General features: G+C 51.8%; 1 protein-coding gene across 3 annotated transcripts in view; it reads right to left on the bottom strand.

The window, feature by feature from the left end:
• Positions 1-306: 306 nt before the first annotated feature.
• STK32B (serine/threonine kinase 32B) overlaps positions 307-16,897 on the bottom strand; it is a 315,037-nt gene continuing 298,446 nt past the window's right edge. For 2 of the 3 annotated variants that reach the window (XM_036991086.2, XM_036991081.2), the window contains exon 12: positions 307-2,202. In XM_036991086.2, the coding sequence (XP_036846981.2) occupies positions 2,064-2,202 (139 nt within the window). In that variant the 3' untranslated portion in view covers positions 307-2,063. Of the gene's footprint in view, positions 2,203-8,357; positions 16,234-16,897 lie in introns of those variants that run through there. The other variant, XM_073237856.1, reaches the window with a different exon arrangement.

The following is a 16,897-nucleotide window of genomic DNA, read 5'->3' as shown; positions in this document are numbered from 1 at the left end:
CCCTTTGACTGATTTTGGCTTCAAAGGTTATTTGCCCTGGGCTGGGAACATGTTTTTCCTTGGAGTCACACCCCTTTATAAGTATAAAATAATAATGGTGATAATTATAGTGGTAGTAGCAGTAGGAGTAATAATAATAATAATTAAAATTGTGATCAAGTTGGATATTGCCTTGAACTGGCAATTGGTTTTATTCTGTGAGCATAGTCTCTACATTTCTAATTAAACGAGCCTCTTGACTCTAAGAGGTATCTTTTGCCCATCCTGACCAAACCCTGAATTACAATAAAGTTGTAGGAAAGAATATTCAAGAAATAGTTTATTCTGAACAAGGAACAACACCGACTTGAGCAGCGCCAGGGAATCCCATGTCCCTTGGCTCCTCGCAGCCGCTGCCCCCCAGCCCCTGAACTGAGCCCACTGAGAAACAGTCGGTGCTGTCAGGGTCACAGTGAGGAGAGAAGCAGCCCCCGTCTTCCCCGGAGGGGACAGGCTGGTGCCGACCGGGAACAAGGAACGAAAAGTGTGCAACACAAGGAGACTTTCCACAATCTAGAAATAGCCTTGGTTCGAAGGAGGAAAACAGGGACCATTTCTTTTTTTAAAAATAAAAATATAAAACCACAGAGTACATTAAAAATGTCTCTTAAATCTAAGAAATGACACTGACAGTCCCAAGGATTGATTTATGATGTAAAAAAGGGAAAACTGGGAGTTGGATAAAGAAACAAAACCTTAATTAAACTTGAACAGGGATATACAGATATCAAAGAGACCGGGAAGAAAAGTTCAAAGAATCCTAAACATCACACTTATACCTATAGAAGACCAGCCTGGCAAATGGGTAAGACAGGATGACGCATACCGACAATAAATGGCTGCGGTTTGGTGAGGGTTGTGTGAAGGGTGCTTTACACACAGGAGGTTATTTAATCCTAGAAGAACCCCAGGAGGTCGGTTTTATTATCCCCGTTTTAAAATGAGGAGATGGGTGATTCTGCGGTTCGCCTAAGGGCTTCTGGTCAGTGAGCAGCAGACCGGATCCCGCACACACGGCCCGACTCCAACCGTGAACTTCACCTTCTGTGCTACAGTGTCTCCCGACTTGAGGAGAGGTGCCCCCGGAACACACTACAGAGGAGTTTGTGTTTTGGGTGAACCCACTGTCCCAGAGGGAACTTTCCAGCCACTCATGCTCCCTAATTCCCCAGTGTGACGCTGCCCGGTCAGTGGCAGCTGGGGACCCTAAGAAAAGGCTGATGAGCAGACTTTCCACCTTTCCCAGGAAGGGACCCTGGAGGGCCGTGGACCTCAGAGTACAGCTCTGGGCCTGGGTGACACTCAAGGAGGGCCTAGGGGTCACTGACCTGACCTTCCGATGGGCATCTACACGCCGTCCCATCACTGGGGGGTGCGTGGGTGTGGGACTTGCTGCAATGAAAGGTAGGGGCAGCTGGCTGGGAGGGGGAAGTGCCCTTGCAGCACCGAGACCTTGGGGACGGGCTGGTCTCCGGGCCATGCTGGCACAGAAGGCCGGAGACCGGCCTGGCAGAAGGCAGATGAACACGCTTCTGGTTGGGCTCCGGGATCTGGGGATGGCGTTTCCGTAGAAAGAGCAAACACATCAGATGCTTACGCTGCTACTGGGTTGCATTTCCAAGAGTACCATTTACGGAGCCAGGAGGGAGTGACCAGCAATGGTGACGGTCTAATTGCTGTCAGGGATGGGAGTGCCCTTGAAATATTAATGTTATGCTTTGCATGTGTAAACAATTTCATAATGTCAAAGGTTTTGCTTCTGCTACCCAACTGCATTGTCCCAATGACCTTGTAATTCGGGGTGGGGCAGAGCGCTGTTAACCCCTCCCTTTGACAGATGCAGGAAACAGAGGCACAGGATGGGCAAGGTTGTCCAAAGTCCCGCAGGCTTGCCAGCTCTGCACCCAGGGCTCTCTCTGCATCCACATCATCAGGGATGAGATAGGGACCATCATGATACAGAGGGGCTCTTGGTGGGCAGGGCAGAAATGTGTGCCATCCCGCCTGGCGGCTGCGAGGGTGGCTTAGCTACTGCAGCCACGGGAGCAGGAGTGGGCGAGGATGTTGTTGTTGCATCCGTCGTGCAGCTTGCTCTGAGCCTGGCTCCCAGCACGGCCGTCTGTGTCCACGAGCTGCCCGCTCTGCCCCTGCTGCCTCCTGAGCCTGCAAACAAGTACAGCACAGACTGAGTTAGTGACGAGGAGCAGGGGGCCAGCGGATGGCCAGGAGATGTGCCTGGGCACACAGGCGACCGAGGGGCCCTCACCTGGCCTGGGGAAGCACGACCACCGAGTCATCCGGAGTGTTGTGCCCTGAAGCCAGGCAGGTCTGAGGTCAAAGCCTGGCTCAGGTGCACTTGCGTGAGCTCTTTAACGCAGAGCCTCAGTTCCTATTTGTCAAGTGGAGATAACACTTCCTGCCATAGGGTCCCCTGTGAAGTCCATAGGACGCGCCTGTAATCTGCCTGAGCTCACACAGGCAGTAAGCCATGCCTGGGGGCACAGGAACCTCTGGCGAGCAAAGCAGTCACGTTCCCTGACCTCATGGAGTTCACTGTCTCAGTGGAGATGGGTACTGATCAGCTTGCCCTGTAAGTAAGTCATCCAAACACGAGCACCCAGAATTACAAAACAGCCCGTGGGGAACCTAAGGGAGCATGATTCTGAACGCTGCATTTAACGGCTGGCCCCCGGGTCACCCTCCACCTCACGTAAGATGTGAACATCCTCTGGTCTTCAAGTCAGGTTCATGCACTGTCCTGCAGCTGTCACTCCATGCGGGTGGGATGTGCAGATGAAAAATGAAAGCGAGGCGTTTAAGGAGGCAGTGAGAAGTTTGGGAGCAGGAAGAGCTCAGCTCAAACCCCGGCTCTCAACACTTCCTGCTTGGAGAACGTTATTGGTCAAGTTGCTTGTCTTCTGAGCCTCAGATTCCCTACCTAAAACCAGGGATTATACCGTTCACTTGGCTGGAGGCAAAGGGGATCAGAGAGAATATATGTGAAATATCTAGGACAAGGCTGGAAATAATAAAATTACTACAATTCTGCCTTGTTCTGAAAGGCCCAGTTTTCAGCCTGAATTTACTTTTTACCCATTCTGTCAAACAGAGTGCAGACCCATTGCCATATCTAAATGAAAGGGTTGTTTCCTCATCATCTGTGTCCCTCCATCACTTGCAGGGCACTGTGGACAATTATCAGAAGAATACAACAGTCCGTGGCCTCAGATGGATTACAGGTGTGTGTGTGTGTGTGTGTGTGTGCCTAGTGTTTGCATGTGATTCTATTTGAGCAAGTCCTTCAGGTAACAAGGAATCTTATGATCGTGAGCTTGGTGCCCCCTGCCTCCTGCCCTCTGTCCACCTGCAGGGTCTAGGACCAGGTGTGCAGCCCCTCTGCCCTGAGTAACCGGGAAAAGTGGTCAGAGTGAAAACACCTTATCCTAGCGGAGGAGGGGTCAGGACCCAGAAGGCAGCGCTTGGGGAGGACAGAGCAGGTGTGGAGCGGAGAGCCTACCGTTGAGGAAGGACTTCTGAGGCAGGGCTCGGGATTGCCTGGGAATCTTTCTCCCCTGTCCTTTCTTTTCCTCCCCGCCCTGACATGAAACTCTCTCAGGCCCCTCTGGAAAGAAAACCAGATCAAAGAAGGGCAAACTCGAATGACCAAGAAACTAAAGGACATGCTTGCATTTCCTAAGTAGGACACCACTGTCTGGCTCCCAGCTGTGATGCCACATAATTCTCTGGGTGTATCACAAGATAAAGATGAATCCCATTAAGGTTTTCTTTTAAATGCCCAAACATTGCATTTAGCATTGCTATCCCAAGCTCCTGTACATCTCTAATTATAAGACAAAATAAAGTTTCAAAACTGCATAATAGTGGAGCAGATTCTGAAATCTGCGTGCATCAGGGAAGGCTTCCTTCAGGAGGCAGCATTTGAGCTGGACTTTAAGGATTGTCATGGAATGTGGGTAGGTGGGGGAGGAAGGGAGGGAAATTTGAAACAAGGGGACAAGAGTGAGGTAAAGTGCGGCAAGTGGAAAGGCACGGCAGAACAGACCTGACGCTCCCCAGAAGTGACCGTTTCAGCCCCTGTGGGGCCTCCTTGTGGCCAGAGCTACTTTAAAGACTAGACCCAGGTGTTTCAAGTCTCCCCTCCTCTGTGGAGAGTCATGCCTGACTGCTGAGACCCTAAGTACTGGAGGCCTAGAGCAGTGACCACTGGGTCATGCCCCTTGCAGCTTACTACCAGGTTCAGTGTAAATCAAGGTGGCAGAACTGAGAAAGGAGAGCCCTTCTCTAGGCATCCACCCACCACCTGCAGCCGACAGGGCTTGGATTCCAGTCAAGCTCTGGGAGGCTCCAAAGCCTGCATTCTTCCTACGGCTCTGCACTCCCCACCCCGGCCACCAACCATTCACCATCCACCCACCATCCACTCATCCATCCCCTTTCTATCCACCTGTCCACAGATGCATCTATTTACTTACCCAGCTGCCCATCCATCTCCCCATCTGTCCCACCCTCAGCCCTACCTGTCTACTCCTACTCCCCTCACTTACCTAATTTCCACCCCTCAACCACCTACCTATTCACCACCCACCCATCTACCTCCCCCACACATACCCATCCATCAACACCTCCCTGTATCCATCCATCTACTTCTCATCCTTCCAGTAATCCACCTATTCATTCACATATTCACTACCCACCATCCACTGATCCCCACTCACCCACTCACCACCACCCACTCATCCACCTTCCATCTACCCACTCCCATATGTCCAGCCATCTACCCTCAACCCCACCTGGCTACCCCACCTACCTGCCTGTCCATCTCTCTTCCACCTATCTATTCACCTGTCCACCTCCCATAGACCCACACATGCACATATTCACCCACCCACCCATCCATCCGTCCACCCACTTGTCCATCTCATCCATTCGTCATTCATCCATATATCAACCCACCCGTCCATCCTCTACCCCATCTATGTACTCATTCACCCGCTCACCCATCCATCCCTTCCCTAATCACCCAACATTGAGCCCCCAATACCCCACTTACCCATCCACCCACACATCCCCCAGCCCTGTCACCTATTCATCTACTATCCTTCTCTCCACCCACCCATCTATCCATCCCGTTATGCATCCATTCACCCATCTGCTCCCATATGTACACCATCACTGCCATCCACCCCTCTGACCGAGTCCCGCCCACCCTCCACTGACCTGCCCATTCATCCCCTTATTCTTCCACGCATCCTTCCCACGGGCACTGTTTGTGTGCCAGGCTCACTGCTGAAGGGGATGAGGAGCAGGGCAGAGAGCGAACCGTGACGAAGTCTGCTGGAAGGAAGCAGGACATGTGACATCCGGGACCTGGGCTTAGAGCCAGGCTGTTTCTGCCCCTGTGTCTGCCACTTACTAGCCATGTGGCTTTGAGAGACTGGGTTCAAACTGAGGGCTGCCTCCAAGACCCGTGCTCTTTCCCCTGAATCCTATGCCATTCAACCTGGACATGGAAGGGAGCAGGAATGACTTTTTCTACACTTGAAGGAATTAGAAAGGTTTGCATTCAAATCAGAATCCATGAACCACGACAGAGATCTGAAACCATTACGGCTGGCCTGCCAGCTCCCTCACATGACGAGCCCAGAGCCCAGTTATCTAAAACTCGGGAGGAAATGAAAAAGGATTTTACATACTCTACTAGGCATAGCTCAAGTCTACTGATGCAAATTGGCTAGTTATCGCTGCAATAGCAGGAACGTTGAATTTTCTGAGCCAACTTATCAAATTAATTGTCAGCCCTGTGACCAGAATTCTGAGTGACAGATGTGAGCGCTCTCAACCTCCCGAACTCAGCCCCTAGATGCCGGGAGCAAGTGCTCAGCAAGAGAGAACCTCGGTCGATGGGCGTAGAACACATATTAAAATTCATAATGAATTGGGATGGAGGCATTTTTCAAAGGCAAAGCATCTCATAGGAATGAAATAAAATGGTTGGCAATTGAAGTGATTTCAAATCAAGCTTTTCCACACACCCAGGATGGGGTCAGTTGAACGCAAACATCAGTCTGTAGCGGACTACGGAGGTGAGGCCTGGCCCCTGGAAGAGAGACCAGCTCTCGCTTCCGCAGCACGCTTTACAGAAAAACAGTTTTAAGGGCTCTTACACCTCTTCACGTCTTCTCACTGCGATGCGGAGATACACCCACTTTGCAGATAGGGAAACTGAGGATCAGTAAGTAAAACTCCACTTCCTGTCATAGCTCTGATGAATGTCTCCCAGCACAGAGGCCCCCCTCCCCGTCCCCCCACCTCCTGCCTCGGATGGTTCTGCAGGCCTCACCCTGGGGGATCAGGGCAGAAGCCCTGGAGGAGTGGAGGGTGCTGGGATGGGGAACACACAGAAGAGCTGAGGGTTAGGACTGGAGGGTGACAAACAGGGCAACAGGCAGAGGGGAAGGGAATCCAGCCCCAGGGGTCACAGTGGGGTCCAGAGGGGCTTGCAAACTAGGGAGACCAGAGCATGGAATGGGCAGCTGGCACTTGGTCACATGCCAGTTTGTGGGTCTTCCCTCCACCAGGCAAAGGCACACGGAACAGCATGCCAGCTGTCGCCCCAGCACAGTGACCAGTCTGAGGCAGGCGCATTACCAGTGTGCCCTGGAAGGATGGGAGGCCCAGTACAGGAATAAATGCCCACCTAGATTTCTCCCTTTCTTAGCAGGGTGTTGGCACAGGTTGGCAGGATCTGGCTCAACATCCCAAGGGAGAAAGGAGGTCAGTCTTGATTAAATGGAGTGACAGCGTGTCCTAGCTATCTAGACAAAAACTGGGTTTCATTTATGGAACTGGAGACCTCACATCCTTATGGATGACAATTCATGTGAGGTGACGTGCTGCCTGGAGCTTCTTCTCCTGTGGCTGAGTTCAGATAGGTTGTTTGTTATTTTGTGTGTATGTGTTGGTTAAAAATTGAGGCAAAATGTTGTTTGACACGGCATTTAATTGATTCGGCACTACCTTGGTCCAATAATTTTGTACATAATATTATCAGCCAACACTTGGATAGTACTGACTGCGCAGCTAAGTGCTTAACATGCGTTAACTCATTTGTCCTCCCAACAACTGTACGACATAGATATTAACATCCCATTTTACAAATAAGGAAATTGAGGCACTAGTATGCGGCCCAAGGTCACAGAGCTAGCAAGGACAGGGTTCAAAACTAGCCAGTCTGACTTCAGAGTCTGTGCTCTCAGCTATTGGGTATATATACTACCTCTCTATGGTTCTAAAAACCAGTGTTGAAATCAGAGGAAAGTTCTGGAATGGAACACACCAAATTGAACAGTAGGTAACTGGTTGGTGTGGAAGGGGAGAAAGCAGTCACCTGATGCACTGCCAGAATCCCCTGTCCAGCATCCCCAGCAGATGCCCAGCCGTCTTACCGAGACCCCCTGTCCATTTCCCGTGAGAGCCCATTCCCTGTGCCAACAGCTCAGATCCTTAAAACGTGTCCTTTAGATAGAACTGAAACCGAGAAATCTGAATGGTCCTGCCCATTGGACCTTGGTGTGCTTTCTGGAATTATTCAGGCAATTCTCAGTTCTCTCTCGCAGGTCACTCCTTCAATATTTAGAAGTCCCTTGGTAAATTGGCGCTCCATAGAAGCCAAGGCTTTCCCTGGGCTGATGTCTTCCACTGTCCCTGGACCCACTCGGCCCCACTCACGCCTGCACTGCAGCCTGGGGATCTGACCATCAAAGGCTCCCATGCCCTGGGGCTTCTAGCTGGGCTTATCCAGTGGGGAGCCCTCGCAGATACTGGAAGGAGCGAGTGGAGTCTGGCGGGGGCACTAGCCCCCAGCTCCCTCCCTGCACTATCCCTGGGCCCTGGGAACTCTGGAGGTCGCTGCTCCAATGGAGGTGGCCTCTCCCTGGGTGGCCTCCCTCTCTGCATCTCTTCCAGCCTCCTCCCGGTAGAAACCCCTCAGCTTCTATGAAGCCCCAAATCACTGCACTCGCCTCTCAGGCACCCCTTCCCTCACACCTGTGTACATGGTCCTTTGTAAATAAGTTCTCCTTGCGGTGTTTCCTCTGGGACTCTGACTGATACAGGATCTTTCCAGGCTCCCAGAAGCTTTCTCTTCCTTAAGTAAAAAGTCCAACTGGCTGCTCCACTTTCCAAGTGCATCACTTACTGGGAAGATCACCTCGTATGCAATTCTTATCTCACAAATTCAATAACAGCCTTTGGCCAGAGCATTAAAATTCTGTCTATTTTATCTGCTGTTGCCTGAAGCAAAACCTATTTTCAGAGAGTCTTCAGATGGAGTCAGCCACACCATAGGTTGTGACACAGCAAACCGCAGAGGACTGTCCCGCCAGCTTCCCTCTCCCTGCACACCTGTGCAAATGCATCAGCTCTGGCCAAGCAGAAGGAACGGAGTCTCGGGTCTCCAAGAACGGGAGACAGATCGCTGAGCAGGTTGTGATGCAACATCTACCCGTTCAATACCTGCAGCCACCCTTCTGGATACGAAATAACAACACCTGTTCCGAGGGTGAGCAAGGGACATAATAGGATGAGCAACTGGTGGTAGGTCAGGCAATGTTCAGAGGGGGGCCCTGGCTCACATGGACGACTTTGTTCTTTCTGCCTTCTTAGCTCAGGGCGCCTTTCTGCACATTGGCTTTAGCAGCTTCCTCTCTAGATTTAGAGGTGAGGCTGATCTTTTGGGTCTGAGCTGACATGCCCTGATGGATGGGCAGTCACAATGGTGCTCACCGAACCTTCTGGCTTGCCCCCCTCCTGGCACATGGCAGGATGGCCCTTCCCGGCTCCCTGGGGCTGGGTGGGGCCATGTGACTAGTTCTGGCCAGTAAGTGTGAATACCATCTGCCTGGAGCACTGCCAGTGTAAAACCCTCTCCAAGTCTCTTTCCCTCTGTCCTCACTGTGATGTTCCAGATGTTCTATCGGTCTGGGTCTATGGGTGGGGAAGACAACCGTGATATGCGCACAGCAGCCCCAGCTGGCCTGCTGTGGACATACAGTGGGAACAAGAAACAAGCCTTTGTCGTCGTAAGCCCCTGAGATTGGGGGGGGTGCCTGCGTATAGTCTCAGAGAGGGGGACTGGGGGCCCAGAAACTGGCTGGTTGGTAAAATAATGGCCTCAGTCCAGTTCTGGGACTGAGAATCCCCATGGGGAAGTCCTGTGGTTCCAGACAGGACCGACCTCTTTGACAGTCGGGGGACCTGAGTCCATGGTCCCTTTGGGGCTGCTCCCTCCCTGCCTGGGCAGTCAGCCCTTTTTGTCCCCTTACCCTCCTGGCCCCCATCCATGTACTGTTACCATGTTCCGTCTGCTCAGAGGCAGAGAGGAGGTCAGACAGGAAGCCAAGCAGAAGCACCTGCCTTTTCCTTATTAATTGGCCCCAGCCCTCAACACCCATCTCCCCCTACCCCTTCCTCTCCTGGACTTTATTAACCCCGCACTGTCATCTTTACTTTTCAAGTGGAGTGGACACCACTATGTGGCCTTCCCAGCACTGGGTTCAGATAGGATCTGCTGCCTTTCCTCTCTGGTCAGAAATGTATGCTCTTCATATTCTGGGTAGGGCTACAGGGGAGATTCCTCCTTGCCTATTCCAGCCTCTGGTGCCCCTTGGTGGCAAGCCTTGGTGTCCCTGGGTGGTGGCCACAGCACTCTAGTCTCTGCCTCCACCTTCACAGGGCCTCCTCCCTGAGTCTGTCTGTCTTCAGATCACTCTCTTCTTATAGAGACACCAGTCACTGGATTTAGGGTCCGTCCTGACCCAGTACAACATTATTTTAACTTGATTACTTCTGTGAAGACGCTTGTTCAAATACAGGTACAGAGGGTAAGGAGTTCATCATATCCTTTTGGAGGATATAACGCAACCCACAACAGAGGGGTGTCTGGTGGAGAATTTACAGCCTTTTCATAAGAAGCTTGGATATAAGACTGCAGCTAGATTAAGCAGTGGAAATCAACATTAAGGAACAAAAGAGAAGTTACCAAGTGCCCCTCTGCCCTTAGTTCAGGACATCTTACTGTTCGTATTTCATTTTCAACCTACATTTCTAGCAGTACCACTTGTTTACTTCGCTTGGCTGTTTTAATTGAAGGTTCTGTCTATGTAAAAAGTTCAGAGTGAGGAAGGGCTATGAGCTGGAGAAACCCCCAGACCCGTGTGCAATCCCCACTCCACGTAGGGCACTGACTGTGACCTCAGGCCCGTGATCCTTCTCTCTAGATGTCAATACCTAACACATCAAGGTTGTAGGGAGAGTTTCTTTTAGATAAAATGTAAATGAATATAAGGCTACAAGCACAGTGCCTGGCATATAACGGGTTCTCAGTCATATAACGGGTCAACCAATGGTAGAATTATTTTATTTAATTAGCTAAATGAGATCTTTACATGTACCAGAGAGAAAATTAGACCTGGATTAAAACAACCACAATATTTATTCCAAAACAGACCATTAGACCCTATTTATAAATTTCAAATTTATATGCAGCCTCATTTCACAAAGGATTTAATAAGGCCTATAAATATTCATATAAAAATAAGGTACCTCTTTTTTACTGTTGAAAACTGATTGAAGGGAAAATAAAGATGGGACTTGAAGTGATTTAAGACTGAGCAGTCCAGCTGACAGCATGTGCTTCCGAGAGCAACAGGGCTGCATAAACTCAGGGCGACTTGCCAGGGTCCACGTGGCTCCCCTTAGCCCACTGAAAACCTGCAACAGGTTATTTTCCATGTCTTTTATTGGCTGGAATGAATATGTCAGGATCAGTCACCCTATTTTAACCAGACTGCAGTTTCCTTTGACTGAGACCTGAGTGGAACTGACAGAGACCCTGATCCCTGTGCTATTTCTTGGTTTGGAGTTTTCGTGGTGCTCTGAGGATTCTGCACTCTAAGTGCCTGTTAACTCTACTCTCATCTGCGACTGAAATGCCTCCCGCTGCTCCAGGTCACTGAGCTGGTTTTCCCTGGCTGTTTTCTTGTATGTTGGAGAAGCTTTGTTTATCAGAGTTCCCGGAAAGTCTGTAGGCTCTCCTGAGATTCAGAGCCACTGCTGCAGTCAGAACTGGGTTTTTATCAGTCTCCCTGACTGTGAAAAGGGAATAAAAATACCTCCAGACAGAACCACGGTGAGAATCAAATGGCAGCATGGCTGCGGTGCTCCCCGCAGGGCCCAGGGTGCAGAAAGAGCTCTCAGCCATCAGCTGCCTTTCCCATTGATCCTCACCTGTACCATTAGGTTTGGACGACACAGTTGGAATCCCAAAAATTGGTGAGAACCTAAATGCACTGGCCTTGACTGCAGAACTGCTGAGTCCTGGGACTGGGGAGGTGCCAGAGGGAAAGGTTTTCTTCATCTTACAGATGAATCTGTGAGATGCAGGTGTGACCCTCTCCTGCCTTCCCCACGGGCTGCTGAAGAGATAAGAAAGATGTCAAAGGGCACTGCAGATGGCACAGACCTTGGTAAAGTCAAGGATCCCTGCTATCCAGCTCAGCCCTGGATGGCATAGATGAGGAGCCTGACAAATATTGGTCAGAGAGGTTGAGACCCCACCATGCTCACAACACTGAGAGTAGCAGGATAAGGCCCTGCTCCTTTCATTGGTTCCCAAGCCTGAAATGAATGACACCCTCAGGCTTCTTTACTACCAGCTCCGAGTGGCTCCAGGTCATGATGGACCCTTCCGTTTCACTGCCCAGGGGGCGCAGATGAAGTCAGCAAACTGAGATGTTGTGATTGTTTACCTCCCATGGCCTTGGGCTAAGTGCCCAAATTTGTCCCTGCTGAGTCTGGTGGGAGGTGAAGGGGTGGCTTTCTGCTGTTGCGTTTTCTTTCGAGGAATAAGGACAGACTGCTGTCACGTTAATTCGTATGATTGTGCACCCGTAATGTCCGGTTTCACCAACAGATGGTGTGTACAGGGCTGGCTGTGATTCCTCGTTTTTAATGTGCAAGGTGAGGGCCAGTTTTGCATTCTGAATAGTGCTTGGTCTCTGGAGCCAGATGGCCTCCACGGAACCCCAGCCTTACTGCCTCCCAGCCGTGTGCCCTCAACCTGCTCTGTGCCTGCCTTCTCCTGGCGCTCTGGCAGGATAGACAGAGCAGTGGCATAGAGTGGGGACCCAGTAAAAATGTGCCTTAGTGGCCACCTGCCCGTGCAAGCTGCTGTACCAGCTGGATGCACAGGGGAGAAATCACAAAGGTGCCACTTCCGGAGAGTAATCCCTTCCTTCCAGTCACGGGGCTCATCCAAGAGTACAGGATGTGAGCCCTGTGAGAACAGGGTCCTTGCCCCTCCTGTGTCCCCTGCGTCTGGCCCTGGGGAGCTGCTGAATAACCATCTGCTCAACAATAGGAAGAAAGTAGTGCAGCAGAAAGAGCCCAGAATCTGGGGGATGGAAGGTCGGATTTCAAGTACCTTGTATTTCAGTGAAGAGCTGCAGGACCCTGGGAATGTGAATAGCAGCAACCTCAGGAAAGTAAGGTGAGGAAGGATTGAAGTCCTTCTCAGCTGGGGGACACTCACCTGCTGAGGAACATTTGGCAATGTCTGGGGCCCTTTCTGGTTGTCACAGGGATGGAGGTGTTGATGGTATCTAATGGGTAGAGGCCACAGATGCAGGTAAACATCCTGCAACAGCCAAGACCATCTCCACATCAAAAAACTGATGTTGACAGTCATCAAATAGTAACAAGGTTGAGAAATCTTGGATTAAAGGAACATGATCTGAAACCATAAAATCATATACAAATATTGGCTATTATTATAGCATTATTATGTGTAACAAATGCAGTGTTATATTTTTAAGATGGAAAGACCTTTTGGAAAAATCATCTTTGCTCTTATCTTTAGCCAAAAATAGGACAAGCACCATGGTGCATTTCTCAAACTAATGGAAGGTTCTGCTGCCGAGGCCTTCAAAGCCCTGGACCGGTCCCCCGAAGCAATGCTCCACCTGGCTCAGTGGCCTTTTGACAGCTGAGGCTATTAACCAAAAATAAGGTGTGCTTCCAAAATATTAGGCAGTGCTAATTTTAATTCTGTTTTGTTTAGAAACGGAGGTCCAGAGAGGTCAGACCCAGGGCTCCACCTCCGTGGCCCACAGTGGCCCGTGCATGCCTGCATCCCAGCTTCCCCCCTGCAGGCTGCGAGCATCCTGAGGTCACAGGCCCTGCGAAGTCACCTTGGTGCCCCAGGGCCCAGCCCAGGACTATGGTGCATCTGTTAAAGGATGGAGTGAGATTCTCCTGCCGAAGCTGCCTGGAGTGATGCCCTGCCCGTGTGCCCTTGGCGCTGTGAGCTGATGACGGCTTCCTCATCACATGTGGGTGGGGGGAGCCCTCTCTCTGTCCTTGAGCTTTTTCTAGCTGAGGAAGCACCTCTGTCCGCACAGGAGGCAGGTAGCTGTGCAGGGGAGTTAAGGCCCTCAGGAGCATCTTTCAGCTCGCAAGGGCTCAGAGGTGAAGGTGATGGTCCCAGGGCAAGGGAGGAGATAGAGGGCTTAGAGGGTTTCCTGTTTTGGAAGAGGATTCTTGTGACTCAGCCTAGAAACAGCTAGAGGATGCAGCTTGGGCACACATGGACTCTCCCAGCAGAAATTCTCAAACTATTAGGCATCAGAATAGCTCGAAGACCATGTTGAAATGCAGATTCCCAGGCCTGCTCTCTCGGCTGCTGAGTCAGAAGGCTGCTGCTTAGGTTCCGGAGGCAGCTGCAATGTGGTCCCACCACCTGGGAGGCTTGAGACAACAGAATTTATCTTCTCATGGTCTGGAGTCCAGAGAGTCTGAACTAGTGCAGCCTGTAGGCCTGGCTGCTCCCGGAGGCAGTGAGGGAGATTCGTTCCAGGCCCCTCTGCAGCTTCTCGGGGCTGCTGGCAATCTATGGCATTTCTTGGCTTGTAGCTGCATCGTTACGGTTCCTGCCTCTGTCCTCACATCGCCTCCCCCGGGTGTCTGTGTCTCTTCCTTCTTATCAGGATGTCAGTCATACTGGATTAAAGGTCCCCTGCTCTGGTATGACCTCACCTTACCTAGTTCCAGCTGCAACACCCTGTATCCAAGTAAGGTCACATTCAGAGGTCCTTGGCACTAGAACGCCAACCTATCTTTGGGGGGGAACAATTCATCCCACAGCAGGTGCAGCAACTTTGAATGCTACTACCCCTCCCCAGGTGATGTGGATGTGACCCCGGTGGCCACAGTGCTTGCTTCTGAGTCATGTTTTGCTGGACTCTGCACAGCAGAGGCCTGTGCCAGCCACACGTTGAGCAGGACCAGTCTGTTGCGGGCCGATGGCCAGGTAGGCGGGGAATGAAAGGAGACGACCCCCAGGGGATGCCAGGACAGTGTGGCCTCAGGAGGTACGAAGGAGAACCTGGATCTGTGTCCCAGGTCACTTATACCATCAGTCCATGGGCCACCCAGCTGACGTCAAATATGAAAGTACTTGATTTAATGTTCTAGCTACTCAAGTGCCAACACAGGAGGTGCTTCAGACACAGGACTGCAGGACAGGGGCAGCATAAATAGGTCCCACATTTTTCTTGGTTTAAAAGGAAAACTCTTGGTTTGGGGCACATTGTGCTCATGAATGGACTTTTCACAGGCATCTGTACAAATGAGAAACAGCAAAAGGTAGGCCCAGGTGGTTGCAACGTGACTCCTGTCCCATGTACGCTGTGGAGCGGGGATGGTTGGACATGGGGGTGTCACTGTGATGCCGAGACAGTGTCCTGGTGGGACACGCCAGCCTTCCACCTGCATGGAGGGTGGCCATAGGTGGGGGACATCAGCTCTGGCAGGTAGCCTATCAGCCTTCAGACTGTTGCAGGAGCGCCTCAGATAGGCAGAGAGGTGAGGAGGAAAGATCAGTTCAGACCCCGTGCCCACAGTTCTCCTAAGGGCACCCTGGTCCAGGCCTCCTCCTTTCCCATATGCTGATCCCTGACTCCCCCTCCTGGAAAACAACTCCCGCCTTCTTCATTTTGCCAACTCCTTCCTGTTAAGTGTGCCAGCCTCCGTGCAAATCCATGACCACAAGTCTCAAAGGGGCCCTCAGCACGGCCGGGCAAGCCTGCTACATCTGCCTGGTCAATTCACTTTTCAATGAGAAAGAACAACTGATTGGTTGAAGCCACTGTATAGTGGTGTTTCTGCTAAAAGCAGCCAGATGCAACCCCTAAATGATACAAGGAGGGATATCTCATTTTCATTTTCTTTTACAAGGAAACAATTTGGATTCTTTGGATTCCAAACTGAAGTATCTTCTGGCACACAGCACAATGCAGAACACAACTGCTACCCACTCGGGTTATCAGCCCTTATGCTGGCTCACATTCGCCTCCGTGCCCTCTCTGAGGACCCCTCAGTCCACGCCCGGGTCAAGAAGAGCTGAGTCAGGGCTGCCTGCAGCCTGAGGTCCAAAGCGCCCAACATAGTGTGAGCAGAAGTTCCCAGGACTGGGTTTCTAAGGCCCGGAAGGGACGGCGGGCCTCGGAGCAGACAGGGACGCAGGGCAATTGCTAAGCTCTGAAACCACTCACTGCATCCGCCCCCACCTTCCCCACGTCTGACGGGCCATGGCTGCACTTTCCCATTCTGCTGACCAGAAGAGCGGGCCAAGCCAATGTGGTTCCCAGTGGGTGAGGCTCGCTGTCCCGGCCTGGTGTGTGTGTCCAGGCTGACATGGGCGCCCTCTGGCCCTACAGATGTAGCCACCCAGGACTGATGACAGGCTGCTGTATCTTTCACCTGCCCCGGCACCTCAGTGGGAAGGGGGTTTGCCCTGCCTACCAGCCCACTGGCTGCACCCAACTAACCCTGCCCTGAGCCCCTCACCACCTGCTACTGCCCAACCTGTGCATGCTCTGATAATTCCAACTTCTTAGCCAGTGGCAGGCTCCTACGCCTGCCATGCCGTCTTGCTGCTTTGTGCATTGTCCTCGCTCCTGGAGCTCCGCTCCTTTCTCTTCCTCATTCTGCAGGGCTCAGCTGGGCGGGGAGCCTCAGGAAGCCTCCCTGACACCAGGCTGAGCTGGCACCTGCTGTGGGGCCACTGCCTGGGCTGTGCTTTTCTGTGACACGCGTCCCCTGTGCAGCTGTCATCAGCTATGAGCGGAAAATGCATACAGATCAACATGATATTTATCCACCAGGCCCTCCTGGAGCGCAGAAAGCGTATCTGACGTCTCTGCAAGCCCAGGGCATAGTTCAGTGTTGGTCAAATGGGGCTGATCTGCTGCCAGGCCTGCCTGTTGGGCATGAGCCCCCACCCCGTGAACCCACTCCTCCCCTGCCCCTAACCAGTCACAGCAGGATGAGCCCCGGCTTGGAATGTTGGGGGGGACCAAGCCTGGGCCCTCTGCTTCTGCTGCTGACCAGACAGTCCCTCCCAACTCTGTGCTGTCCTGCCTCCTGCCAGCCCATGATGCTGGGATCCCCGCACAGCCCACACCCCCTTGTCCCATTAGATCATCACCTCATGGGGTTTTTTGCACACTCCTACCATGCCAGGTATTGTATTGATTGCTTCTTTTAATCTTACAAAAAGCACATTGCAAAGGAGCGATTTCTATTTTGTTAAGGATGAAAATGAGGCTCGGTGAAATTAGGTAGCTGGCGCGCCGCCGGTCACTCTGGGAGACAGAACCAGGACTGACCCAAGGCAGCGTCGTCCCCAAGCTCAGGCACTTCCCACCCATGGGCCTCCTCTCTGTGCCAGCCTCCCCGTGTGCCAGAGTGCCCTGCGGGGGCAGCTACCCCATTTCCCATG

The sequence above is a fragment of the Manis javanica genome, chromosome 5 (genome assembly GCF_040802235.1).
Source record: "Manis javanica isolate MJ-LG chromosome 5, MJ_LKY, whole genome shotgun sequence".
In the NCBI taxonomy this organism is placed as follows: domain Eukaryota; kingdom Metazoa; phylum Chordata; class Mammalia; order Pholidota; family Manidae; genus Manis; species Manis javanica.
This window is presented reverse-complemented; position numbering and strand designations above follow the sequence as displayed.